General features: G+C 57.2%; 2 protein-coding genes and 1 long non-coding RNA gene across 5 annotated transcripts in view; 2 read left to right on the forward strand and 1 right to left on the reverse strand.

The window, feature by feature from the left end:
* BAIAP2L1 (BAR/IMD domain containing adaptor protein 2 like 1) overlaps positions 1-7928 on the forward strand; it is a 76756-nt gene extending 68828 nt beyond the window's left edge. For both annotated transcript variants that reach the window (XM_027961925.3, XM_042240459.2), the window contains exons 13-14: positions 5886-5923; positions 6457-7928. In XM_027961925.3, coding sequence (XP_027817726.1) covers positions 5886-5923; positions 6457-6532 — 114 coding nt within the window. In that variant the 3' untranslated portion in view covers positions 6533-7928. The remainder of the gene's footprint in view (positions 1-5885; positions 5924-6456) is intronic.
* Positions 7929-8047: 119 nt separating this feature from the next.
* Positions 8048-15003, reverse strand: BRI3 (brain protein I3). Of its 2 annotated transcripts, none has more exons than XM_027961926.3 (3): positions 14689-15003; positions 14090-14192; positions 8048-8456 (listed from the first exon to the last, which is right to left on the reverse strand). In XM_027961926.3, the coding sequence occupies exons 1-3, from the start codon at positions 14825-14827 to the stop codon at positions 8324-8326; spliced, it is 375 nt and encodes a 124-aa protein (XP_027817727.1). In that variant the 5' UTR covers positions 14828-15003; the 3' UTR covers positions 8048-8323. The 2 variants fall into 2 exon arrangements, with proteins under 2 accessions (XP_027817727.1, XP_042096395.1); XM_042240461.1 differs by having other exon boundaries at positions 14390-14842.
* A 217-nt stretch (positions 15004-15220) lies between these two features.
* LOC121817891 (uncharacterized) lies at positions 15221-25069 on the forward strand. The gene is made up of 2 exons (XR_006057984.2): positions 15221-22931; positions 24667-25069. It is a non-coding gene; the product is annotated as an uncharacterized LOC121817891 (long non-coding RNA).
* Positions 25070-27216: the final 2147 nt, after the last annotated feature.

A 27216-nucleotide genomic window follows, 5' to 3' on the forward strand; every position in this document is an offset into this window, starting at 1 on the left:
AATACTCAAAACTATTTGGAAATGATCTTAAGGCACTTCTAAAGGCATAAAAATTCCTTTTGCTAAAAAAATCACCTTACAGTTTGCATGTCACAAAACTCAGGATCCAGGCGCACAAGGCGTGGGCCTGCTGGTCTGCAGTGTTGTCGTCTACATTTGTCAGCTTTTTTTATGGAAAAATTCACACACACGTGGAAGTGGAAAGAATAATCTACTGATTTGGTCCCCCAGATATATATATAATTCATTTATAATTCTTGTTTCATCTCCTCCCTACACATTCCCAGATCAGCAAAGCCAATTCCAGACTTCGTATTATTTCATCTGTAAATATGTTAAAGGTCCTCTTTTCTCACAAAACCAACTATCGTATCGTTTAAAATTGACATTAACTCCTGGATATCATCACCTGGTCACTTCAAATTTCTGATTGTCTCATTCTGATTGTCTCTTGATGGTATTGTTGTTTGAATCTGGGCCCAGGCCAGCTCCCCACACCATCGCTGGTGACCTGGCCAAGTCCCATGACTCATCTTTCATACCTAGAGATCTCCCCCAACTCTCTTCCTGTGTCATCTCTATGTAGAAAACCCAGTTACTAGTGCTAGAGGGTGTCCCCAGTCTGGATTTTGCTGGTTACGTCCACATGGTGTCCTTTATTGAGTTCCCCTTTGTCCCTTATTTCCAGCCTGGGGTCAGAATCTACCGTTGTTTGCTGACTGGTTTTGTGTGGTGGAAGCATTTCATGTGTGGTGGTGGCCAGTCCGCCTGCGGGCCAGTCTGGTGGTTTCCTTCCGTGATGACAACCATTGACGATAATGACCACCCAGCTCTGTGACTTGATAACGGTTGCACAAACAGACCTCAGATGGAACGGGTTAGCTTCCACACCATCTCAATAAAGAAAGTCACATGAACTTTCTGGTTCCCAGTGCATGTAAGAGTTATGTTTACATACACTGCAGTCTATTGGGTGTGCGATAGCGTCGTGTCTAAAAAAGCAATGTATATACCTTAATTTAAAAATACCTTATTGATAAAAAATGCCAGTTAGCTGAGTGTTGAGTGAATCGTAGTAGTGACACTGAAGACCACCAATCAGTGATCACTATGACTATGATAACCTGAAATATTGCAAGGTGTGACACAGAGACATGAATTGAGCAAATGCCATTGGAAAAATGATGCCAGCAGACTTGCCACAAGCCTTCCATTTGTAAGGAGGAAAAAAAAAACCAGTATCTGTAAAGCACAGTCAAGTGCAATAAAATGAGGTCTGCCTGTATACTGCCTTTTAAGGTAAAAGAATCTTGCCCTAAAATCATAGCTAACACTGGAATTATAAATGAAAACACATTTTAGCTAACAGCACTGAATTCAGAAAACATGTTTTAACTTTCAGTGTTTTTACCCCGTGGATGAAGCTCAATGAAGAAGGCATCGGTGTGGTTCTCACCACACTGAATGGATAGAGTGAAAAAAATCCTGGCTTTAGATGTCGGCACAGTCCGCGATGATATTCGTTATTAAGCATTTGGCAATTTAAATGTTCTCTAACTTTATTTTTAAACCTCCCTGTTGGCTGGATCATAACAGACTGTCAGGCCCAGGAGGCTGTCTTGAAAAGCACGAGGACCAGCTGGGGAGCCGTGTACACTGCGCCCACCTTTTTATTCCTTCACTTCCTTGAGCAGCAGAGCCTTAAGCACGTCTCTCCTGAGGCCCAGGGTGGCCTGTGGCCGCCTCCCACCGTGGCAGGTCCTCGTGGAAGCTGCTGCCCTCCCACCAGGACCGGGTGTGCGGCCTAAGCTCACCCCCTGGGCTCCCGTCTATACAGTCCTGGCGGCCCCCAGGCAGAAGCCCGCTCCCCGCGTGTCCTGTCGCCCTCGAGTCAGTAACTTAAGGTCTCCCAACAAAGCCTGAAACCCGATGGCTTCACTGGTGAATCCTGTGAACCGTTCAAAGAACAATGAATGCAGACCTGCTCCAACGGTCCTTGCAGGTGAAGAGGAGAGAACTCCTGACTCGTTGTGTGAGGCCAGCGCAGCCCTGGCACTCGGGTCAGGCCCCCTTATTTCTGTCTCACAGGCCGGAAGGCCTTTTCCAATCTTTGATTTTATTATGATTAGTGGCCTTTAATTTTTGATTTCTTGGAAGAACATTTAACAGCCCTACCTATCTAATGAAAATGCCCTCCTTGTGTGAGTTCCCACGGTGATTAGTTGTTGCTGGTTTTGCAAATGTCAGAATAATGAGTGTTGATGAACACTTTCCCTCATGATAGGCGAAACCTTCCATGAAAAGGCAACAGGCATAGAGTTGATACCTACAGCGAGGTCGCAGTGACGTTAGCAGCGAACATTTCCATGGCATCAGACTCCGCTGACCGACTGAAACCTTTGGTAAACACGGTCACCTGGCGCACGAAGAGGGCCTGCGGGTCCCGCCAGCCTCATCCAGGGCGCATTCCCTGACGAGCCAATTACAGTCCAGGCCTGCACCAGGCTCCAGGGAGACAAAACCGACCTGGGAGTCCAGTCCAGGGAGTGGTGATGAAGGGGCCGTGGAGGAAGTGTGGGGGCAGGAGGTGGGAGGGCTCCAGCTCCAGGGTGGGGCATCCAAAGTGGCTTCCTAGGGGCAAGCACATGAGCTGAGTCCTGGAGGAAGAGCTCTGAGGAAAGCCAAGGCCTTGCAGGCGGCAGCACAGGCTCTGGTGACTGGGTGGCGGCTGATTCCTATTCCATTTCCATCACTTCGTCTCGGGAAATAATGTTTCACGATCCTCTGCAAACTGCCGGAGATGAATCTGCACCTCTGTCACAGCCTTGCACACCACTGCCTCTGCCCACCCTGTCCTGCCTGAGACGAGCTCCTGCATCTCATCGGTACCAGGTCAAAGCAGCAGTCAAGCTGCAGGGCGGACAGGTAACCCGTGCTGTCCCCAGGAGAGCCCCTCGGGGCAGGTGCAGACGCGTTTTTCACTGGGTCCTGGTGGCCTCTTGCAAAGACAGGAGGCACAGAGTCGAGACATTTGTGCATCAGTAAACCACCCAGAGAGGTGATGGGTCAGACAGAAATGTTCCAGAACCAGGCAGGCCAGCAGAGTGGCCACTGGACACGGGGGCTGCTGAGCACTTGAGAAGTGGAGAATACAAAGAAGGAACCGAGGCTTGGATTTTAAATTCGTGTTTTAATTAGTCACATGGCGAGCAACCGCCACATGGGACCGCCAGGTAGAGCTCACCTGAAAGAGAACGAGATTCCATTTAGAAACCGATCTGGAAGGTGATGGTCAAGGAGCAGGTCCCACGACAGGCCCATCCAGGAGCCCTGAGGGCCGGAGCCTCAGCCCTGGGATTCCGTATCTCAGAGGTTCTCACGCCCGGCGGGGCTGGTAATTCCTCTTCCTTAAGCTGTTTACAGCAGCTGATAACGCTGCAGAAAACCAGGTTCTGTCTCAGCCAAACACGGGGGTCCAGGGAAGCTGGCACAGCAGCTTGACGCGGGTATGTGCAGATTTTGCATTCACACAACCACCGAGCACTGTCAGTTACGGCGGTTTTGTTTGAACACCGGGTTGCTTAAGGTGCCCCTGGGGGCTGCCCCCCAGCGGCCGTGTCCCGGCTGCTGTGAACACTGGGGTGCGTGCAGCTCTTTGAATTACATTCTTATCTGGACATATGCCCAGGGGTGCAATTGCTGGGTCAGAGGGCAAGTCTGTTTTCAGTTTTTAAGGACCCTCCACACTGTTCTCCACAGTGACTACACCATTTTACATCCCCACCAACAGTGGAGGTAGGCTCCCCTTTCCTCACGCCCTCTCCAGCGTTTGTCATTTGTAGGCATTTTGACAATGACTGTTGTAGCCGGCTGGAGGGTTGCACCTCGTCGCAGCTTGGATTTGCGTTTCTCTAGTAATTGGTGATGTTGAGCACCTTTCCATGTGCGCGTTGGCCATCTGTGTGTCTTCTCTGGAGACGTGTCTGTTGGATAAGCCTTCTGTCCACCTGTGGATTGAGTTGCTTTTGTTATTGCATTGTACAAGCTGGCTGGGTCAGTGGCTCAGACCGTAAAGAAGACACCTGCAATGCAGGAGACCTGGGTTCGATCCCTTGATCAGGCAGATCCCCTGGAGAAGGAAATGGCTACCCACTCCAGTATTCCTGCCCCCAAAATTCCATGGACAGAGAAGCCTGGCAGCCTTTAGTCCATGGGGTCGCAAAGAGTTGGACACGACTGAGCGGTTAACACTTTCACTTGTATGAGCTATTTGTACATTTTGGAAAGCAAGCTTTTGTTGGCAGAATCGTTTGCAAAGACTTTCTCCCAGACCGTAGGTTGTCTTTCCGTTTTGTTGATGGTTTCCTTCACTGTGCAAAGAGCGTGTAAGTTGGACTAGGTCCCATTTGTTTTGTTTTTGCTTTTCCTTCTATTGCCTTGGGAGACTGAGCTAAGAAAGCACTGCTGCTTTTTATGTGATATACGATTTTTATGTCAGAGATGCCTTGCCTGACAGCCCTCGTTAGGACAGGGTGCTCCCAGCGCTGGGCGGGTGTCTTGGTGCCCGCGTGCGTGTGTGCTGCTTGTGCCAACTGGAGCGGGCTCAAGGGGGCATGGGACGCGCACCAGGGCCGGTGGCTTCAGGCGGCCTGTTAAGAGTCCTTTTCCCCTCCTTCCTCACAGCACGGGCTGTTACCTCCTGCCACTTCCCCCCCTGGGCTGGACTTGGATGCATCTCCTTCACCATCTTTGTTTCTCTCGAGTGTCCTGTCCCCAGATGACACAGCTCGTGAGACCCCGACTGAGCTCGGTTCACAGTTCAGTCGAGCTCCAAGGTTTCTGCCTCGAGGGCAGCAGGGGTGCCGACATTCAGCAAGCAGGGCCTTCTCTAAGATGAGGGCACAGAGGGGAGAGGGGACAGTGTCCTGCCCCGGGGACAGGCAGGAGGGGGGTTTCCGCTACCTGCCCTGCGGAGACCGTGGCCAGGGAGGAAGGCTCAGCAGGAAGGTGGCTTCCCAGGTGGGAGGACACACCCACCACCCCTGAGCCACAGCCGGGACTCGGCCTCCCCCGGGCACCCTGAGCACACGTGGGGCTGCACAGTGGGCATCGGGGAACGTCTGTAGAATCGTAAATGAGCCCTCCATCCCCCGTAACACAGGAACAGCCTACGCCAAGGCCTGCTGAGTGCGCCCTGTGGGGACAGGCCTGGGGTCATGCTGACAAGTGGGGCAGCTGCTCTGGGCTTCCCCCCGAAAGGGAGACAGGGAATCGGGGTGCCAGGCTGACTGCCCTGGCGGCGGGGTTCCCCCTCGGGATGAGGTGGCTGGCCCCGGGTCCAGGCCACGGTGTCCAGAGGCCCAGGCCCGTAGGCACAGGTCTGAAGCAGCCCTGGGCCCCAGTCTCCCTGTGCCTTGAGGGTCTGTACCACGCAGAGCCGCCCCCAGGGAGCGCCTGTCACACGGCGTGACACTGCCCCCTCCTGGGCGGCCAGCTCCGACAGCGAGCCGTGCGGCAGCAGCCGGAGCAGAGGTCTAGGGGTTGAGGACATGCCCTCACCTGGCCCCTGGCCACGCCAGGGCTCGGGCGATGGCAGTGGGCACCAAAACCAACAAGGGTTCCTTTTGCCTTTCTGCTCCTCATGGCATCCGTCAGGACCAGGCTCCCGGATGCCACCCTCAACCGCCGGCTCTCACCTAGACCAGGCGAGCAGCAGCGCCCAGCACCTCCCGTTCTGGCCCCGATTCCTCAGGGGGAGTGTAGATGTCTCCTCCCCAGTGAATGGAGACAGGGCAGCTCTCTGCGCTGCTTTCAACAGCGCCGAGGGCTTCAGATGCCTGTACCCTCAAGTCTTACTGAACACGTCCTCTTTCTCTTTCCCACAGAACAATGCAAACGGGTTTGCAAAGCCTCCTTTCCTCAGGTAAGTTAACTTCCTCCCCAAGGGCCTCTCCCCCCAGCTCAGCCCAGGAGGCCTGGGCTCGCGACCTTAGTTCCCGACGAGGGACTGAACTTGGGCCCTTGGCAGTGAAAGTGCTGAGTCCTAACCACCCCGACCGCTAGGGAAGTACCCACCTCTGACAGAGCTGGGGCACCCTCCTCTCTGTGGTCCTGCATAGGGTGCAGGGGAGGGTCGTGGTGGGAGAGCCTTCCAAGACGGGCTCTCCCTCTGGATCAAGGCAGAAGCCAACCCCATCCAGCGCCTGACCCCCAGCTGCAGAGGAGCCCACAGGCCTGAGGCCTCGGGATCAGTCCGCTCCGAGTCCAAAACAAAACAATTAGTGCTTGTAACAGGTGGCGTGGAGAGAACCATCCCAGAGCGGAACTTTATAATGTTCAGGAAACGCCTGAAATTTATAGAAGTGTATGTTACAGAGCAAGGGTAATCACTGGCTGTTTTCAGATCAAATCCCTGTCTTGGAGTATTTCTGCCAACATTTTTTTCTCCCCCCGCAGTGGAGAGAACCCCTTTGCTACTGTGAAACTCCGCCCAACAGTGACGAATGACCGCTCAGCACCAATCATCCGATGAGAAGGCGGCCTCAGCATGCTCTTGGTTCCCGGTTGGGCCCCGTTCGGGAACAATAGGTTTGTGTGTGACAAGCGCCATCCCGTTGTAAAACTTCACAGGCGTCTGGTTTTACCTGTATTCTACTTGAGCAAATCAGCACATTTTCTAAGTTAACAGAGTTGGATTTACACATTTCTTTAAGATAAATCATAGTTTAGTTACAACTCAATCATTTAAAAGTTTTTTCCTATTCTGTTCAAAAATAGTAAATTTGGTTCCAATCCTTACTGTATCACTTTTTAATATTCTGATTTTTTTAATAGCAAGAGTAAAGGATAGTGGATGCTTTTGTGACTGGCTTTCTGCACCCAAATGCAAATGAGATCAGTTTTATAAAGCATGTGTTCTTAAATAGCACTGTGTTCAAAGAAAATACTATATAAATTTGCATCCTAGCATGCAAATCTTAAGCAATATAAATTATGAGGATATTGTATAACACTTAATTCTTTTAACTTAACTTTAAAATTTCTGTTTACTATAGCCCTAGCCAGGATGAAGCATCCCACAGGTTCTCACGATTTAGACAGCTCTAGAGCCCTGAGGATCTGCCTGGCTCTATCACAGTCGGGGTCTTAGTACTTGAGTAGTTCTCAGAGGGACTGAGCTTGGTACCGAGTTACCTAACTAGAATGACCTAAGGAAACCCACCAGGCTGTGCCTCACAGGGGCCTGGTTCACAGGGTGGCACCTGCTTCGGGAGACTCCACAGGCAGGAACCAGGCACCTCTCGCTTACCTAAATGACCAAAATTACCTCCAGCACTGTTTACTCTGAAACCTCTCGGGGTGCAAGTTTCCTTTTCAGTTGGGCCAGCAGCCCGATAAAGCTGGCTGGGGGGGTAGCATTTTCAGCCCCCACCCTGTGCGCTGGGCCCCGGCAGGCAGTCACAGCAGCGCTGGGCCGTCTCTGCGGTCAGGCCGGGCACCAAGGGGCCTCGCTCCTGATGACAGCTTTTGGCTCTGCCGTGATGTCGCTCCTAAGCGCAGGCGGACAGCACGAGGCATGGCGCCCCCGAGGCCGGTCCTGCCCTCCTGGCTGGCGGGCCACGCAGACGCCCCCTCAGGGCAGCTGTCCAGCAGCAGCTGCCGCGTCCACCACCCAAGACGCTCGGGTCTGTTACAGGCCCGGCTCCTCTTCCTTCACGGGACCATGTCCTTCCCACCGTGGAGGCAGGGAGGCATGGTGGGCAGGCTCTGGAGACTCGTGAGTCAGGGGAAGGGGCGGGGGTCCCCCAGCCACGCACACCCCCCTGCTCACAGGACAGAAGCCAGGCCGTGGGTCCTGGGCATGGGCTGCGTGCCCTGCAGATGTCAAGGTATCAGGCTTCACTGTAAGAATAAAAACTTGAAAACGAGCACTTCTTTGAGCTGTGTAAGGGAAGGTCACCTGAACTGGATGGTGTTGGGGGTCAGGGCTGGTGAGGCTCTTTTGTGACAGCGCGCGCACACTGAATAAGCAGAACCAGGGAACCAATGGTATGGATCTCGTTTATTTAAAACAGTGTTTCTCCCCTTTCTCAAATTGAAGACTGCGAAAAATAAAAGCAGCGCTTTATTGAGTGTGGTCGCCTGGGAGCGGAGCTGCCCGCGTCCTCACTCCGACCCCTCCCTATGCCCCTCCTCGCCTGCCCAGTCCACCCGCCTCACTGTACAAAACAGTCCAGAAGCTTCACCAGATAAAGCTATTGTACACGACATTTACATTAGAAAAAGATAGCGGGGTGTGGGAGAGCCAGGTGCGCTCTTCCCTTTAAGTGAAGTTGGCTCCACAGTTGGGGCATCTTCGCTTCCTCAAGGCGAAACAGCAGATGAACCCAAAGGGGAACAGGACGATGGCCAAGAAGATGCCCAGGAAGGTGAACGAGTCCTCCAGGACCCCGACCCTGCGGAGACAAGGGGGCGTGCGGTCAGGGTGCCGCTGCAGAGAAACACGCGGGGGTGCCGGCTGAGCACTTGGCCACGTGCACTCTCTCAGCAGCAAATGCTGGTTCCCATAAACACTTACATCGCTAAGAACACGAAACCCAAGTCACTTGAAAGTTTTAGACTTACTTTTCCATGCCCTAGAGGGAAATTCCAAGAAAAGTGACAGTTTGGATTGTGTGTGGCTTTTACTGGTGGGAGGAGGGGGCAGCAGGTTTCAGCAAAAGGTTGAAATCACCCAGGTTCACACCGTGTCACTTACCTTGGGAGGTTTAATCTCAAAGCTCCTCTTGGGAAAAAGTCACATTAACCCTCCACGTGCCCAGTGTCTGACGCCCGGGACCACGAGGGGCCAGCCCCCAACCACATCCCAAGAGGTCACCGCCCAGGGCCGGGGTCCTTCTCCAAGGCCCCCAAGGCGGGTGGAGCAGGAGCTGCCACGCGCCCTGACAGCTGCAGAGACCACCCCCCGACGCCAGCCCCCACCCCCAGAACTGTTTCCCTCCCGCCCCGGAGCTGCGGGGGGCGGCGTTGTGGGAGAACCAGGACCCACCCCAGCCCACGCCCTCCCCATCTTCGTGAAGCCCTAGCACCTGCAAACGCCAGCTGGAACAGCCTCAAGGAAACACGCACTCTCTCCAGCAGCCCCAGGACGTTGCAGAAAGCCAAAGAGGGTTCTTAGGGAACCCAATTCTCTGCCCTCCCCTGGAGCCCCGCGTTGAGTTCAGGAAAGGTCCGAGCAGCCCGGCAATAAAGCCGCCCGCGGGCCAGGCCCGCCCCAAGGGGAAGCACAAGGCTGGCACCACACCTCTGAGCCCCTGCCTGCCCAGGCCACACCTGCCCAGCTCCCAGGGCCCGCAGCCCAGGAGGCAGGAGCCCCCGCTAAGAAAGCTCTGGGGCTGTGCTTAGGGGGGTGGGGGGTGCCGCCACCAGGGCCCCACGTGGGCAGGGATGCCCCTCAGGCCACTGGAGCGCAGCTAGGGGGCTAGGGCCCCCCTCGGGGCGCCTACCCCACCTCCTCTACCTGTGGTTGAACCCGAGTCACAGCAGTTTGTCCGCTTGGTCAAAACATCCAAGGGGGAAGCAGCAGACAAGGGCCCAGGCCTCCTGCTGGGTCAGCCGCACCAGCTGAGACCGTTTGGGAGAGGCCTGCCCCAGAGTCACCGGGTGCCTCGTGCCCCTCCAGGAACAGGGGGGCCCAATGACAGACACTCCCCGAGCACCCACCCAGCCTGGACGCCCTGTCATCTCACTTAAGGCCCAAACTGCTAAGAGGCAGAGCCTAGAACCCCGTGCGTCCCCTCGGGGGCTCCAGGAACGCTGAAGGGCACGCCAGGCTGGAGAAGCCTAGAGGCGTCCACCTCCCCCCAGGGCACGGGCAGGGCTGGCCCAGCTGTTCCACACAGACAGCCCCTCTGGGACATCTCCTGGCCTCTGGGGTCAAGGGTCAAACAGCAGCAGCCCCACCCCATCAACTCCCCACCCAGACCCAGACCCAGTCTACAGGGCACAGGGGGAGGGGGCAGGCTCTCGTCGGGCCTTCTGCAGCCTGAGGGCAGACACGGAGGCCCCCGACAGCCTGCCCTGTGCCCTGCACGCCTCAGCCAGCAGACCTGCGGCATCTTCTGTGCGGATCCTTCCCTCTCTCCAGCCGAAGCACAGGGCAGCCCGTCCCACGCCCTTGGTGGGAGTCTGGGTTTGATGGGACAACTCCCCCTCACCCCCCCGGGGGGGCCAGGCCACCCCGAGTCTCTGGGGAAGAACAGGGCCGCTCCCCTCAGGCAAGGAGAGAGGCTCTGCTCACACCCGCCCCCGCCACCCCAGGGACCAGGAGCCTCCGAGCCTCACCTGCACCCTAAGCCCACACCTGAGCTACAGCCTCAAACACCAAAGGCTCTGAAAGCGGGACTTTTTAATAAAGTTGGTAACAAACCCAGCTCGCAGCCACTGTGACCTCAACTACCATGTGGCCATTTACAGTCTTAACGTGTCCACTTTACGGGAATGTGTGTCCTGCTGCAGAGATGTTCGCTTCTGACGATGGGTGCTGCCTGCCTGGACCGCAAAAGCAGAGTGGGTGTGATTTACTTTTTAAAAACCCAGAATCTTTGAAACTGAGAAACTCAGGCTGGTCTCTAGGCAGATCCTGACACGGCAACGAGCCCCAGGGTACAGACACCCAGTCCCTGCGGACCCCCCGCCCATCCTGCCAGCCCCTCCTGAGCAACCTGGTGTCTCCTCCAAGCCCCTCAGGAGCCCCGATCAGCTCAGCTCTTTACCAACAGCTTCTGAATCCAGACTGAGCAAGACCCCATCTGTGTTCCTCCACAACGAAGGTGAGAAAGATATGGAAACTGGAGAAATCAGGGAACTAAACACACGTTATCTCGCTGCCTCTGACCTCACGGAGAAGCTGGGCGCTCAGCTAGGTGGGGCTCCCTCCCCAGGAAGCTGGACCAAAACCTGATGGGGCCGCGAAGAGCCCAGACCCAGCCAGGGCCCCTGCTCTCTGAGCCCCCGCCCTCCGAGACCCGGTGGCAGCAGCAGCACCAGCCAGCCTCCTGGGCAGGGGCCGGAGGACTCCGCCTCCTCCACGAGCCGTGAGCCCGGAGCCAGGTAGGGACAGGGCAGGGTGCCCCAAAGCACCAGGCAGCCCCCTTCAAAGACCAGGTCACATCTCGTCCCCTCAGGACACACATGCCCCACTCTAAGCAGGCCTCCCCGGGGCAGGTCTCAGGACCTCCGGGGAGGTGGGGAACAGGGGCACCCACAAGACTCGAGGCCCACAGGGGACTCAGGGAACACCAGGCTCAGTCCAGGACAAGCTGGGCTGGACGCCCCACCAGCTCTACGCACCCCGCCCACTGCAGCTCAGGGCTGGGCTCAGGCTGGGGATGCCCCCTGGGCATGGGAGGATGGGGTGCTGGCCTCCTCACTGCCCTGATTTGCGGGCAGCATCTGCCTCCCTGCAGCTGCCCCCTTCGTGCCTGTCTCAGCTTCCAAGACCCTGGCCACCCTGGAGCCCCTTCACCCCCTGGTCACCCCAGAACCAACACCCAGCGGCACCCAGAAGGACCCTGAGCCAGGACGCACCTCTGGCCTCCATGCCGGGGCCGGTGCCGTCTGCACAGGCCCGCCTCCCGCAGCCCTGCCTCCGCATCCGGCATCCCGGGACAGGCCCCGCACCAGGGGAGGACCGCCTCAGACAAGGCCGAGGCCTGGGCCAGGAGGTGCCCGGCCCACGGGCCGAGGGTGGTCAGAGGTAGCGTGCGCGCGCTCACCTCCTGCCGCTAAAAACGGGAGACGGGGTCGGGCCACCCACATGGGCCCCGACGGCGGCAGAGGAACAAGCGGCACAGGCCTCGCTCGGGGAATCACAGACGTGTGACTCCCGCAGACACCTGCTGGGCTCCCAGGGCAGGCGGGCCAGGCAGGCGGGCTGAGAAGGAAGAAGCACGGTCACAGGACAAGCCACCTGTCTCCCGATGCACCGCTGTCGCCAGACAGGCCAGCCAGTCCCCAGGGGACCCTCCTCAGCCTCCTCGAGGTGCCGACTCCCCAGACCCGCCGAGGCTCCTTGGACACACCTGGCCCCTGGCCTGCAGCAGCGGAGGGCCCTGCGGCAGGGCAGCACCCCCGCAGAGTAGCCCAGCTGCTGCCCTCTGTCCTCCGACGACATCAGGGCCGAGGAGGACACGCCTCAGAGGCAGCGAGGGGGTCAGGCCTGACCGGGGCCCCGAAACTTGTCCTCAGCACACGTGCTCCCCTCTCATTGCGCCCACTGCCCAGAGGCCGGGAGGACTGCGACCCCAACCTGTTCTGGATGCAGGGCACTCCCCACCCCAGCCTTCACCAGCCCGGAGCCCACGACCCTTCCCAGAAGAGCCGAGGGACAGGGCCGAGGGCGGGAGCCAGGGTCCCACTCCATGGGAATCACTCCTGTCCTGAGGAGCCTGGGGATCTCGGCCCCCAGGACCGGTTGCTGGTCTCCTTTCCTCCATCCAGGGCCCGGGGCCAGGCAGACCCCGGAGCATCCACCAGCGTTCCCCTGCCCAGATGGGGCACCGGGCCTGCCGGCAGCTGGCACGACCAGGACAGGAGCCCGGCTCCCAGAAGGCTGGGCCCCGCTCCGAAACGCTGAAACCCCAGCTGGAGGGCCCCGCTCCAGGGGCCTTCCTCAGACTCCTTGGCTGCCAGCCTAGCGCCCTCCTTCGACTAGGAGATGGCTCGAGACTGCTTGTGCCCAAAACAAGCCCCTGGAGTCACCCAGCTGGGCTGCGCACATGGGCCTGGGCGCCCAGGACCCGTGTGGAAGCCAAGCGCAGCGGTTCCCTCTCCCCACCCCACTGTGCCACTTCCCCCGGGGGCTCTCTTGGCCAAGACCAGCCTTGACCCTTGCCCTGTCCCGCGGCACGTGACCAACCTCCAGGGCCACGCCTCCCCACTCCAAGCCCATCCACGTGCCTCCAACCGATCGGCTCTGCCGCCCACAGATGCCCGGGGCAGGGAGCGGCTCTGGAGGCAGCCAGTCGTCTCCCTTCCCCCTTCACGTTCACCAAAGGCCAGACTGTCACCAGCTGTGTCAGAAGACACACCTGTTTCAGGTATGCCATTCAGGGTGCCCCGGCCACCGATACCCAGAGGGCTCTCCCCTGCCCACCGCTCCCTCAGCAAGCACGTGGCTGGCTCCGGGGGTCCAGTTCCGCCCCCATTCCTAGGCGCCCTTCTTCCCCGGCCCTCCAGTCCTCCCTGCACAGCTGATGCCCAAGACTCAAACTGTTAACTTCCTTCGGACGCTGCTCAGGGCCTTCCTGACACGCTTTTGAAACTAAGGAAACCAGAGTTTCTCAATTCCATCTCACCAACTCCGACTTCCGCACCCACACCCCCACCCCCACAGGCTGCCCCCTGGCAGACGCAAAACCCAGTTCTGGCCAAGTCTGCCCTGACTTTCGGAACCTTCCATGCACTAGAATCCACTAGAATCCTGAGGGCAGGAAATTTGAGCCCTCAGGACAGCGTCTAGTAGCTACGTCTCAGGCCCTATAAAAACAAAAGATTCTGGTGGCTGGACCTTTAAGGACATAAAGTACAGCTCCCACCCAAACAAAGAACCTCGGTGTCCCTGTCCTTGCGCAGCTGCCGGCCAGATGTGGATGGAGCAGCCCTTACCCGTCACCCCCCAACCCTCCAGCTCCTCCAAGTCACTGGTCACCTGAGTATGGGCTCTCCGGCCCATCTCTCCAAACGGACCCTTCCCGGGAAAAAGAGAACCTCTGGCCCCCTTCGAGAAGCAACCGCAGAGCCCACAACCAGGGATAGCAGGTGATCAGTCCAACTGCTGACATTTCTGAATCCCATCCCCATGGGGCTCAATGACCCAAAAGCACACCCCCGGGGGGAGAGGGACGGACAGCCAGTCCCCTCTGCCACATGAACCCTGTAGGGACTCAAGGACCACCGGGCGTGCTCTCTCCCACGACGTAGGTCAGCAGCTTGGCCGGAGACTGACCACGTCTCCCCCAGATCCTGCCTTTATGAGGCTCTGAGCGTGTCCTTAGTGGCTTCTGGAGCCCCCAGGCCTGGAACATACCTGCAGACTGGGCAGCCTCCGACCACAACGATGGAATTGGCAGGGTACCGGGTGACATTCCGACTGTGGATGTTGTAGACCCTGGGGTGGTGGGTAGGTATCCCTGTAGGCAGGAAGACACATGAGAAGAGGGCAGGGAGGAAAGAGGGTCTGAGGTGCACTTCTCCTGCCCTCCCCGCTCCCCACCAAATAAACGCTCGCATCCTTTTCAAAGTGGCGACAGCTGCGTCCACTAAGTGCCCACTATGAGCTTTAATTAAACGTTAACTTGTGGACAGCGTCTCCTTAATAGAGTTAAACCTGCAGAGAGATGGACGTGCTTCCTAGGAAGAGCGAACTGGGCGCGAGCGACCCCGCAGATGGGCTCAGGGCGCTCGGGCGGTGCCCAGATTCGGGGGCCCGACCTCCGGTTCCCGGGGCGGCGCCGTCCCCGACCCCCTGCACGGGCCGGACCCCGAGGTCTCCCCTCGACCGCGCCCCCCACCGCCGCCGCCACGTCCGGAGAAAAGTTGGTTTCGGGGTTAAAGGTCGCGGTGGAACTCCGCCCGAAGTTCGCTCCCGGGCCCCCGGCCCGCGCCCCGGGCCCGGCCCCGGCGCACCTGTGACGAGGTAGGGGTAGGGCGGCGGCGGGGCGGCGGCGATGGCGCCGTAGCCGTGCGGGGCGCACGCGAACTCGCCCTGGCCGGCCTCCAGGTTGTAGGCGGGCGGCCGCTCCTGCAGCAGGGGCTTGTGGTCCATGGCGGGCGGCGCCCCCCGCGCCCGGCTCGGCTCCCGCTCGGACTCGCCCCCGGCTGCGGCTCGCTCGGACGCGCGGACGCCCGGCGGCGGGACCCGCGGCTCGCGGGCGGCGGCGGCGGCGGCGGCTGCGGCGGCTGCAGCGGGGCTGGGCCCCTGGAGGCGGGCGCCGCGGGCTTCCCCCCGCGCCTCCCCCGCCGGTCACAAGACCTGGGTCACGTGGCGCGGCTCCCGCGGGGGCGGGAGGAGGCGCGGGGGGCGGGGCCAGTGGCACTTAAAGGGGCCGCGCCCTCCCTCGGCCGCCCCGCGGGCCGCTCGTCGACGGAGACCCCGCGCGCCTCCCCGCTGGACGTCCCGCGGGGGCGGGAAGCGGGGTGGGCGGGGGGGGAGGGAGACGCAGGGGGCGGGGCCGCCGGCGCTTAAAGGGGCCGGGCCCTCGTCGGCCGCCTGGTCGACGAAGACCCGGCGCGCCTCCCCGGCGGGCGCCCCTACTCCACCTCCGCGGCCTCGGGCCTCACACCCCGAGGAGACCCCCCCCGACACACGCACGCGCACGACTCCCAGAGGCGCCGCGCCAGCGCCGTCACCTTATGGCCTGTCGGCCGCGCCCTCCCAGCGCCAGGTCCTGATCTCGGAGGACGGAGACCCCAAACCCGCCAGGCGTCCGGGGGCCCGAACCCACCAGTCCCGGAAGAGGGCCGGGGCCCCGCGGGCGGGGGCGGCCCGGAGGACGGGCCCGGCGGCTCGGGCCCCCGGGCCGCCCCCTGGTCGTCTTCGCCAGGGGAGGAGGACCGGGGACTCAGCCTCCGGAGCGACCCGGGTCGGGGTCGGGCAGCGTTCAGGGGCAGTGGAAGCTGCGGCGAGCCGGGCCTGCTCGCGCCCAGCTGGCGTCCAGTGCCTCGGTTTTATTTTGATAAATCTGGTCATGTATGGGGCTGTGGCCTCTGATTACATGTACTGCCCTGTTGGGGACGGCGGGCGCTGCCCCCTGCTCTTCCTGGGTCCCCAGTCTTCCCAGCAACCTGGGAAGTACTGACCCCCGGTTCACAGTCCGGAGACAGCTCAGAGGAGAGGAGGGACCTAAACGGGACCGCCAAGGCCTCTGGGCCTCACGCCCTCACGGAAGCCCTGGGCCTGTCGCACGCCAGCGCTTAATAGTTTGGTAATAAACTTGAACCTGACAGACGTGCACGCTGGGGCCACACCATGGCTCCCCCTGCACCCATTCCCCGCCTTCTGCAGCATCGGGGGTTTCCCAGCCTTTCTCACCTGACCAGCACCTTGATCTAGCTCAGGGACAGCTCTCAGACCCCACCTCATTTTTAACTTTTCGTGAGACAGCATCGTGATTCTTTATCAGGAGTGTAGCTCCTGGGACCCCCCATCCACACCTGTTATCCCAGTACTGCTCAACTGCGGACCTCCCAACAAGCCTGTGGGGAGGGACAAGAGGCAGGCAGATGGGGGTGAGGGAGGGGGCCCCAGTCCAGAATGGCGACTGTACTCCAGTGGCCAGCGACTTCCGGCCAGCAGAGGTCTAGGGAGGCCATGCCTTCCCAGGAGTCTGAGCTGTAACCAGCCAGCCAGACAGCAGTGAAACCAAGAGCCCCCCCGGCCGCACCCCAGGAAAACTGAGGGCCAGCCCCAAGCCTCACCAAGGAGAGAGAAACAGTAGGCTCTGGGCAGGCCACCTAATACTGGCCAGCTGTGGACACAAGGTGAGGGGCATCCTTCCCCGGCCCCCCCTCCCCTAAGCCTTTCCTATCCAACTCCAGTTAAGTTGGCAGATGTCCCTTCAATTTCAGGGTTAATTTTCCCTTTCTCCAGTGTCTTTGTTTACAGATCAAACTCCACAGAACCACAGCCTTTGGCTCCCTTCTCTTCCTATAACAGATTTCTACCCCCAGCAGTGCCTCCGCTGGAGCTTGGAAACCCGCATCTGTGAATGAGAGGACGTGAGGTTACCCAACAAGCAGGCCCTTCCCCATCAGTCGTGGCTGAGCCAGGGGTAACCTGCTCTCCCAGCTCCGCCTCCCCACCCCAGCACAGACTGCAAGGGACAAAGGTAACTGGTCAGGGATGCAGAAGAGACGCAGCCAGACAGTAAACTCACAAAGGCAGTGCAGAGAGGCCTGAGCGGTTGTTTAGAGATGCCCAGAGGCCCTGGCTGCCTCACCTGGAAGGAAGGCCTGGGGACAAGCATGCCTGGAAGAGTGAGCTGCGGCCCGGAGAGCAGCAGCCGCTACCTGCTGAGACACCGAGCCACCTGACGTGGCCCTGGGAGGAGGCCGGATTGCTGGGAGCTGAAACAGGACAGCAGGAGCATCAGATTTACCATTAGGAAAATGACTGGCAGCGGTGTGGAGTGAAAGGAGGCTGGGGAATCGATGGGGAAGGGACAGCTGGGGAGACAAAGGTGTGAGGGAGGTGGAGAGCCTGTTAAGACCTGGCAACTTCCGGAGTGGATATGGGAGACTCCGGATGCTCAAGTTTCTGGCTCAGGTGACGGTGGTGCCAGGGCCTGGGTGTGGATTGAGAGGAGCCAGCAGAGAAGACACCACACCCCCAATGCAGGGGGCCCAGGTTCGATCCCCGGTCAGGGAACTAGATCCTACGTTGCTGCAACTAAGACCTGGCACAGCCAAATAATTAATTTTTTTAAGGTATCAAAAAGGGGAGCCCCAGGGTGGACAGGTAAGGAGGCAAAGGAGCCCAGCAACACTTGAACCATGGAGAGACGCTGAGCAAAGGAAAGCATGCGCATCTGAGAGGCACTGCCCTTCGAATACAGACCTGAGACCATCTCAGTGGCCGCTCACCCCCAAGTGTTCTGGAACAGACACTCTGCCCCAGGAGGCACCAACACTAGTGACTGCCCAGCTCATGGAGCTGATGCTTTAATGGGGGGGGGGGGGCGGGCGGTGGGCCAGCTGCAAAGTGGTAGGTGCTGGGGGTTGGGTGAGCGGGATGGGCCGTGTTACACTGGTATTCAAAGCGGGCCGGGCTGGAAGGTGTGTAGGTCTAGAAGGAGGTGGGAGAGTCTACCCACAGGAGCTCAAAAGGACCAGCTCTTGTGTGTTGCGAGTTTGCAGGTGTTTGAATGGAAGGGGAAGGAACAGCAGGTTTGTAAGTTGGTAGGAACAATCAGATGCTGAGGGGCAGTGGGAGGAAGGGCTTGGGGAGGAGGAGAAAGAGGATGGGGTCCCTGGCGGGATCTGGGACACGTGGGTGCCTGTGCAGGTGGTGGGTGGGCGGAGGGGATGCTTTCTTCCGATGGCCTCTGTGTGAAACAGGAAGCAAGACCCGCTTCTGGGAGTAACCTCACCTCCAAGCCACCTCCTACGTCAGCTCATCCTGGGGCCATCCCAAGAAGGAGGCACCGGTGTCCCCCAACCACTTAACGAGGAAACCTGGGCAGAGAGGTGGCGGGGCATTTCCATGGTCCCCGAGCCACGGAAGGTGGGTCTCTGGATCCCAGATTGAGTGCTCCTGACCCTAACGAACCGGGTCTCCAAGCCAGGTGCGCCAGAAAGGCCAGCCACTGGATGCTCGTTTTAACAGAAACAGTTCTTGAAGAAGACTTGGAAACACCTCCTCGTGGCACAGCAGTAAAGATTCTGCGTGTCAGCGCAGGAGATGCAGGTTCGATCCCTGTTCCAAGAAGATCCCACGTGCCGAGAAGCAGCTAAGCCCATGTGCCACAACTACAGAGCTTGTGCTCTGGAGCCCAGAATCCGTGCCTATGCAAGCCTGCAGGCCCTAGAGCCCATGATTCTGCAGCGGGAGGGCCACAGCAGTGAGCAGCCCATGTGCCGCCAGGGGGCCACAGCTGGAGAGAAGCCTGTGCCGCGGCGAAGACCCAGCAAAGTCAAACATTTTTAAAAATAGAAAAAAAAAATTACTTCTCTCCTGTGCATATTTTTCAGATTGCTGAAATTCTGCTCCTAATCCACTTTTACATCATGAGTACATTAACCAAAAAAATATATCTTAGCGTTGCCAGTTCCACAGAAGTGAGAATATGGTTTTAACTGGTCTGTGTGCATGTTTGGCTGCGAGCCCTCGGCAGGGGACGTGGTTGGGTCCACATGGTCAGGTAGTGGACGTGCTGTCCCCTGGCTAGGGGCAGCGAAGCTCCCACTGTCCTCCCTGCAGACCTTGACAGTCAGCAAGAACTGTCCTCAGCTGTAGTCAGAGGACACCAAAACCAGGATGGTGCCCTTTCTGGCAGGCTTTGAGAAGTACTAACAGCCCGTCACATGGGCTGCTCACACATTCAAGAAGTTACAACCTCACATGGTTGGGATTGTGGCAAAAAAAAAAAAAGAAGAAGGAAGCAAATAACATTTCAAAATCCAAGACTGTAACTGATTACAGACTGCCTGGCTCAGAGAAAGCCCTTACCAAATATTTGCTAAATATTTCTCTTAGATAAACACTGAGTTTTCGGTTTGATGGTAAGCCTGTGGCCAGCCTTACAGTTCTACCAAACAAATCTTTCTAAATATTTTATAAATTAAGCACAGGTGTTTCTTATACCACACAGGCGACAATTTTGTGCAAGTCACGTGGTGAGTCTTACTGAAAGTAAAGGCAAGACCTCGTCCGGTGCACTTTGCAGATACTTCATTTTTTTTCTTTAATTGAAGAAAGTGAAGCCCGTGGCGAGTCTGTGAGAACCAGTTTTACAACAGCACACGCTCACCTCACGTCTCTGTCACATTTTGGTAACTTTCCCGATATTTCAAGTCGGTTCGTTATCATTACATTTGTGATGGTGATCTGTGCTCAGTGGTCTTTGATGTCACAGCTGTGACGCACTAAAGGCTCAGATGATGGTTAGTATTTTTTTAATAAAGTATCTTTAAGGTATGGGGATGGGGGAGGAGGTTCAAAAGGGAGGGGATACATGTATACCTATGGCTGATTCACGTTGAGGTTTGACAGAAAACGGCAAAATTCTGTCAAGCCATTATCCTTCGATAGAAAAATTAAGGTATGTATGTTTTTAGACATAATGCTATTAACAGACTACAGGGTGTTGTAAGCATAACATTTATATGCACTGGGGAAAGAAAAAAAAAAAACTGTGACTCACTTTATTGCAGTGAACCAAAACCCAAAATACCTCTGGGATCCGCCTGGAGGTATTACTGTATTTAAATCCATACTGGGACTTCCCTGGTGGTTCAGTGGCTAAGAATCCGCCTGTCAATGCTGGAAACATGGGTTCGATCCCTAGTCCAGGAACGAAGATCCCATGTGCCACGGGGCAACTAAGCCTTCGAACCACAGCTGCTGAGCCTGCAAGCTGCAGAGCCCATGTTGCCCAAGAAGAGTAGCTACCACAGTGAGGAGCCCACACAGCGCAACTAGAGAGGAGCCCCGTCTGCCACAGCTAGAGAAAGCCCATTCGCAGCGACAAAGACCCACTGCAGCCAAAAATGAATAACTTAAGATCTAAGAGTAAAACACCTTCACACCCTTCATCCTCTCAGAGGTGGCCCTCTCTGCATAATCCTGCCTGGGGGAACACATCCACTCGTGCAGTGGGCCACAGAAGTCATCTCTTGAAGTCAGAATTTCCTAGTAACTCTCACAAGAACAGAGTCAGTTGTGGATGGCAAGTTTCTAGCTAAGTAAGTTACCAAGCACCTGACCTCAACACCTCTGAGCAGCCCTGCAGTACCAAAAGATGTCACTGACGCGTCTAGACCAAGCACGGCTGACACACGAGGTCCGCACGTTTGTGGCGGCCACACGCACGGTGAACCGAACGCCTCTCGTCACTGCCACGATCAGAGGAGCAGAGCAGGGTGCTCTGTGGGAGGAAGCGTGCTTCGTCCCCGTTCCGCCTGTCCCACACGCTCCCCATGTGACAAGTCACCTCGCCTCCGGAAGCCCGGCTTCCTTACACAGAGACGCTCAGCATCCCTCAGGATTATAAGTGTCCCCTCTCCTGGGGGCAGCTTCACCTCACCTTCCACGACAGAAGCGCCGTTTCAAGGGCAAAGTCCACGGGTGTCCCACTCTGAGTGTGGGTGGACACTGCAGGGACCCCCGCCTCGTATCAAGGCTGTGATACTTAGGTACCACCCCACCTGGAGGAGACAGTTCGTCTCCCCACTGAGTCGGGTCCACTGAGCCCCTCGTGTCTTATTTCTGCTCCCCAGTGCCTGGAACCTGCCGGATGTTCCATGAACGTCTAACGGAGCTCAAGTTTGCCTGCCTGGGTGAGGGTTCACACCCAGGTCCCTCTGCTCCAGAAACCACGAGGTGTGCCCCTCGGGCTAGAAATAGGTCTGGATCATTCCTGAAGGCCATTCCCAGTTTTACAGAATCAAAGGACCCAGGGACTTCCCTGGTGGGCCAGTGGTTAAGACTCAACCTTCCAATGCAAGTGATGCAGGTTTGATCCCTGGTCCAGAGCTAAGATCCCACATGCCTTGTGGCCAAAAATACAAAACATAAAAAACAGAAGCAGTGTTGTAACAGACTCAGTAAAGATGTAAAAATGGTCCACATTGAAAAAGTCTTAAGAAGCCAGTGTCCAGATAGTAGGGAGACGCTTGTTAAGACGACGTCTGCCCTTTGGGACCCGCTCTGTTTTCTGTGATGACAGAGCATCTTTCAGGGGAGAATTTCCACCCTCTGCCACGTTAGTGAAAGGTACTCAGACTGACAGAAGGGATTTCTCTCTGAAATCTGCCGCCGCATGGACTTGTAACGTTTTACCAAAGCAGTGAATTTGGTGACACCTGGGCATCTCTCTGGTTGGGGGCAAGTGAATGACCACTCTCACACCAAGCGGAGAGGGCACGGCCTGGGGTCCGGAGGGGGCCTCTGTGGGCCACCCCCCAGCGCGTGATCGCTCAGGGCCCTGCAGGGCGGGGAGGGCCTCGATCCGGGCTCTTCCGATCATTATTCTGTCAGCGAGCCCTACAACTCGCTTTTCCTGCAACGGCAGAGAGAAGCAGAAGCCAGGCGTCCCTGGCTTTGAAAAACGGGTGGGCCAGGAGGACTGAGGAGGGCAGGGGTCCTCAGGAAGGAGACAGGACCCTCTCCCGCACCCGCTCCAGCCCCTCCCCGGCCTGGCCCGCCCTCCCGGCTCCTACCTGCCGCCTGCACGGTGGACATGGCTGGCTTCAGCGAAGGGCCCCTGGGTGGGAGGAGGGAGCCCGCGGACGGGGCCGGGAAGAGCGCCCTTATGCTCCAGCAGAAGAGACCAGGAGGCGGGGGGCGACATGAATGAGGGACGCAGAAGGCCCCGGGGGTGGGGCCATCTCGGGCAGAAGGCCTGGAGGAGTGGGCAGGGCCGGCCGCGGGGTTCACAGAATGCGGCCTCACAATCCAGGGTTCTCAGGTTCTGAGCCTGCAGTCTCCACCGCTGCGAAGAAGCCAGTCTGGATTCCACCTCTGGCAGCTGGGGCTCTCGGAGAGGAGCCCGTTTAATACCACTGCCCAGGGATCCTTGGTAAAAGCCAAGACTTAGGAGTGGTATTCTTGCCTGGAGAGTTCTGTGGACAGAGGAGCCTGGCGGGCTACGGTCCAGGGGGTCGCCAAGAGTCAGACAAGACTGAGCAACGAACACAGAAACAACGAGTGGTGGGGGCTTCCCGGGGGCTATGCCTGCCAGTGCAGGACAAGGGTTCCATCCCTGTGCTGGGAAGACCTCCTGGAGAAGGAAACGGCAACCCACTCCAGTACTCTTGCCTAGCAAATCCCATGGACTGAGGAGCCTGGCGGACTATGGTCCAGGGGGTCACAGAAGAGTCTCGGAGACGCCAGGTGAGGACCCAAGGGGGCAGGCTCTCCCGGTCCCCGAGGGCGGCGGCGGGGGCAGGACTGTCAGCAAGCAGAGGCCCCAGGAAGCAGGCGCCCCTCGAATGGGCCCACCGCTCCCTGCTTTGCTTTCCTGGGTGGCTCCCCTTGCTTTCCAAGGACAAGTTCCTTCTCCGGTTTCCACGGAGACCCAAGGAAAGGCCGGGGATTCTGCAGCTCCGCCAGGAGGAGGGCTGTGCGTGGAGCCGGCGAGAGGAGCCCAGAGGCGTGTCCCGTGATCTCGACTGCCAGTACTTTCAGCTGCTGCCGGGCAAAGCGCTGACAGGTGCGGCACCGCGTGGAGGGTGCCGCGGCTCCCCACAGGCCGCCCTGCCCGAGGAACCCACTTCCAAGGCTGGGCTTTCCCTGCAGTTCCCACGATCACACCAGCTGAGCTGGATGCTGCAGCGTAGGACTGGGTCTTGGTGCCTCCGGCTCGGGAACCCTCACCTCTCATGTAGAAGAGGCGCCCTTTCCTAAAACGGGTCTCCTGTCTTCCTACCTGGAGGAACCAGGGCCTGTAGCCTGTGGCAGGTCTAACGGTGTGGTCTCTCTTTCAAAGGGGACACAGCCTGCTCTTCCATCTCGGGGCTGCGTGTCCTGGCCCACTAAAGAGGAGCCCACTTGTGACTCAGTTTCCTCACCTGTAAAACGAGGTCAGTCAGTTCAGTCGCCCAGTCGTGTCCAACTCTTTGTGACCCCATGGACTGCAGCACGCCAGTCCCTGTCCATCACCAACTCCCCGAGCTTGCTCGAATTCATGTCCATCAAGTCAGTGATGCCATCCAGCCATCTCATCCTCTGTCGTCCCCTTCTCCTCCCACCTTCAATCTTCCCAGCATCAGGGTCTTTTCCAATGAATGGGCTCTTCGCATCAGGTGGCCAAGGTATTGGAGCCTCAGCTTGAGCATCAGTCCTTCCAGTGAACACCCAGGACTGATTTCCTTTGGGATGGACTGGTTAGATCTCCTTGCAGTCCAAGGCACTCCCAAGTAAAATGAGGTACTTCAGCGGATCTCTGAGAGGACACAACAGCTGAGTGGGCGGCTGTCAGCGGAGTGTGGGGCTGCCTCGGAGCCCCAGGTGCTGCCGGGGACCCTGCGCAGGCCTGCGGCACACGCAGCACTGACCGCAGGTGCGGCCCGACTGCCCTCCCCCCCCACCAGCCCGGAAGTTTTGGCGAATGGCTTAAGGTGGGAATTGTCATCGCTCTTGTTACACGTGTATGCAAGGCTTCCCAGGTGGCTCGGTGGTAAAGAATCTGCCTGCAATGCAGCAGGCTCCGGAGATGTGGGTTCGATCCCTGGGTCAGGAAGATCCCCTGGAGAAGGAAATGGCCACCCACTCCAGTATTCTTGCCCTGGAGAATCCCATGGACGGAGGAGCCTGGTGGGCTGCAGACCACGGGGTCACAAAGAGTTGGATAAGACTTAGACTAAACAAAAACATGCATACGTGTCATTGACAAGGGTTGACTTTTTCCCCACAGGGGCTCACCTTTCTGTTTTGTTGTGCAATTTGCTTTTTTCCCTGGAGAGCTTTCTCCTCCTTCGAGATCCCACGATCTCTGTCCTCTTTCTGACCAGTGTATATGTCCCTGCTCGTTGAAAGCCCAGCCCCCCCACCCCTCAGATCAGACAGCAGTTTCCTTTTCCCTTGATGATTTCCCAGGAGTGCCCATGTGCCGTGCACCCTGTTGAACTCAATTCTTGTTCAGTGAACCAGATTTTACAAATCTCTCTTTTGGGGCACATCTAAATAACAATGGCAAATACGTTAAAGAGGTTCTCTTATTAAATAGTGTAACCTGCAGTTATAAGTATGGCATGGTTAGAATCTTTTGAATATTGCAAACACCTCAGACAACAAATAAAGCATATATTAATGCAATGATTACCAAGCCAACCTCTTACCCCAAGTAGCAACATCATGGATTTAACTAACGTCTTCACTATTCCCTCTCTTTTTTTTTCAAATACCTTTTTCAGGTTACAGCTATGTTTATTTTGATACTTTTCCAGGACTGAAGGCCCCAGAGAAGAAGAACACAGTCTCTCATTAGCTGGGTTAAGGTGTTTTGGTTATAGACGGAGGAGTTCCTGGATGCAGCCGGATCTAGACTGCTCTTCCCAGAGCCATCAGACTAAAGTTGCTGTTTATAAGTAAACGCCATTTGCTGCATCGATCAGATTTGAAAGCGCAAACCCTTCACTTAGGTTCTTTTCCACCTTGTGTCTCCCCAAAACTATGCCATCTATAGTCCTGCTTGATGGTGTTCTGTAACTTCTTATGGAAAAAGTCAAGCGAAATTCTTGGGCCATTACATAATCCATCTCTGGGTTTTTCTGTTTGACTAACGCAGTCCTGTCATTATGAATTAGTGACTTGACCTGTTAGCATTATTAAAGAGTCATGTTTGCTCTGTTAGCGTTGTGTGAAAATTAACAAGGCCGCCTGATGAAATGAAGGGCTGAGTCCTCCTGGACACCTGGGGAGACAGCTGCACGATCCGGGAGCACCCTGCTGAGCCCACCCGCTCCCTGGCTGCTCTGTGTGAGTGCTAGGGCAGACCCCACCTGCTTCTCGAGTGACCACCAGTGTGGACACATCCCGCTTTCTGGGAGGCCAGCGGCTTTGTCCCTTGGTCCACAGAAATAAGTAAGCAGTGTCACTTTATAACGGGAGGAGGAACAGCATACCTCTTTGCCAGCAGCTGCCCTCTGGGTTAGCTTTCTGTGCTACCCAGCAGAAGACCACAGACTTAGCAGCTGAACACAGCGCCCCATCAATGATCTCGCAGGTTCTCTGGGTCAGGAGTCCGGGCTCGGCTTCACTGGTCATCTGCTCGGGGGTCTCACGAGTTTGCGACCGACTGGGCTGCAGTCTTACCTGGAGGTCTGAGTGACAAGGATCTGCTGTCAGTCCGTGCAAGCTGCCGGCCGGATTCACTTCTTGGAAGCTGCTGACTGAGGGAGCCAGCTTCTTGACTGTGGGCCGCCCTTGGATTTAGAGGCTGCCCATGGTCCCCCAGGGGTTGCTCACAGCCTGGCTGTTTGCTTCTGCAAGGCCATCAGAAGAGAGAGTTTCTTGCCTCAAAGAGTGAAGTCCCTCTGCAAAGGGCTTTTACATAAATAAGCCAAGCTCACCCAGGATAATCTTCATTCTGAATAACTCAGACTAGACTGATATGATATTGTAATTACACCTGCCAAATCCCCTTCTCTTTGCATTATTCTGCCAGCTAGAAGGTTGTTCCATGTCAGCCCCCATTCGAGGGAAGGAGTTTTATGGGGGGAGAGGTAGAGACCTCAGGGGCCACCCTGAGTAGACAGTGAAGTCAGTGAAAGCTAAACACGGTCTATCACTCCCCCTGCTGCCCAGGCGGCACTAGCGATAAAGGACCCTCCCGCTAATGCAGGAGGCATGAGAGACCTGAGTTCGATCCCTGTGTCAGGAAGATCCGCTGGAGGAGGGCATGGAGACTCACTCCAGAATAGTGTTCTCGCCAGGAGAATCCCCATGGCCAGAGGAGCCCGGTGGGCTACAGTCCACAGGGTCGCAGAGTCTGACATGACTGAAGCGACTTGGCAAGCACACACACATTTCCTCCTCCACTTCTGTGTCACAACCACCCTGTGCACCCTTCACAGTAACGGGTCCCTGCAGAGCAGTATGAGCTCATGGGTTGGCCATGGCCCCAGAGGCCTCCTCCCTCTAGGCCGCCTGCGCCCTGGCTCCAGTCAGCTGGCCAAAGTCCCTGCTTCCGGGCCTTCGCCCTTGACGTTCGCTTTGTCCACTTCCCTCCCCCGCATCCTCACACCTTCACTGTATCCTGGCCTCGGCCAAACTACTGCCCCATCAGAGAAACCCTAACGCCCCAAAAGCCGCGCTGCACCCCTCCCGATCAGATGGCCCCGCAGCTTCAGGGGCCCTTGGTTTCTGCCTGTTTTCTGAACCTGGTTTGGCCGCCCGGTGCAGACTCCACAAGCTAAACAAAACCCGTCACCAGGGATCCTCTTTCACAGTTTGGTTTGGGATCCAAGAATCCTGAGCAGCCGTGTGAACATGGGCAAATCACTCTCCCTCCAGGAACCCGAGGATGTATCAGGCGGGGTTCGGGGGCTGTGTGAACGCGGGGGACCCTGCTCTTTCCCCAAGAGAAGCACCTGCAAACGATACAGCTCACTTAGGCTCCGTTTTTTGAGGATGACAATGAGATACATATCTATAATATTTGCTAACTTGGCTTCATGTACTTATTTTCAAGCCACATTTGGGATAAATTATTATCTTGAGAAAACTCTTTTCACTCTTACTTTTCTGGAAATGACTTCTAACTCAAGCGTCTCGTCTTCAACATCGGTGTCACTATCATCTCAGAGTTCTCTCTCTGCCTCAGATTCCCAGCTCACCTCGTCTTGCCTTTCTTCCAGACTGTTCCAACTATAGCCTTTTTAAAAATCATGTGTGGGGGACTTCCCTAGTGATCCAGTGGATAAGACTCCACCTCCCCAATGCATGGGACACAAGTTTGATTCCACAAGCTGAGGGTTGAGGCCAAAAAAAAAAAA

Source organism: Ovis aries, chromosome 24 (genome assembly GCF_016772045.2).
Source record: "Ovis aries strain OAR_USU_Benz2616 breed Rambouillet chromosome 24, ARS-UI_Ramb_v3.0, whole genome shotgun sequence".
Classification (NCBI taxonomy): Eukaryota; Metazoa; Chordata; class Mammalia; order Artiodactyla; family Bovidae; genus Ovis; species Ovis aries.

What these genes read in the sequence shown, in the direction of transcription:
- BRI3 (XM_042240461.1), bottom strand. Translation starts at nt 14,827, where the DNA reads ATGGACCACAAGCCCCTGCTGCAGGAGCGGCCGCCCGCCTACAACCTG. An exon ending in GCACGTCCATCTCTCTGCAG is followed by an intron (nt 14,193 to 14,389) that starts GTTTAACTCTAT and finishes TCCTGCCTACAG; the next exon opens with GGATACCTACCCACCACCCC. An exon ending in GGAGGCTGCCCAGTCTGCAG is followed by an intron (nt 8,457 to 14,089) that starts GTATGTTCCAGG and finishes TTGTCTCCGCAG; the next exon opens with GGTCGGGGTCCTGGAGGACT.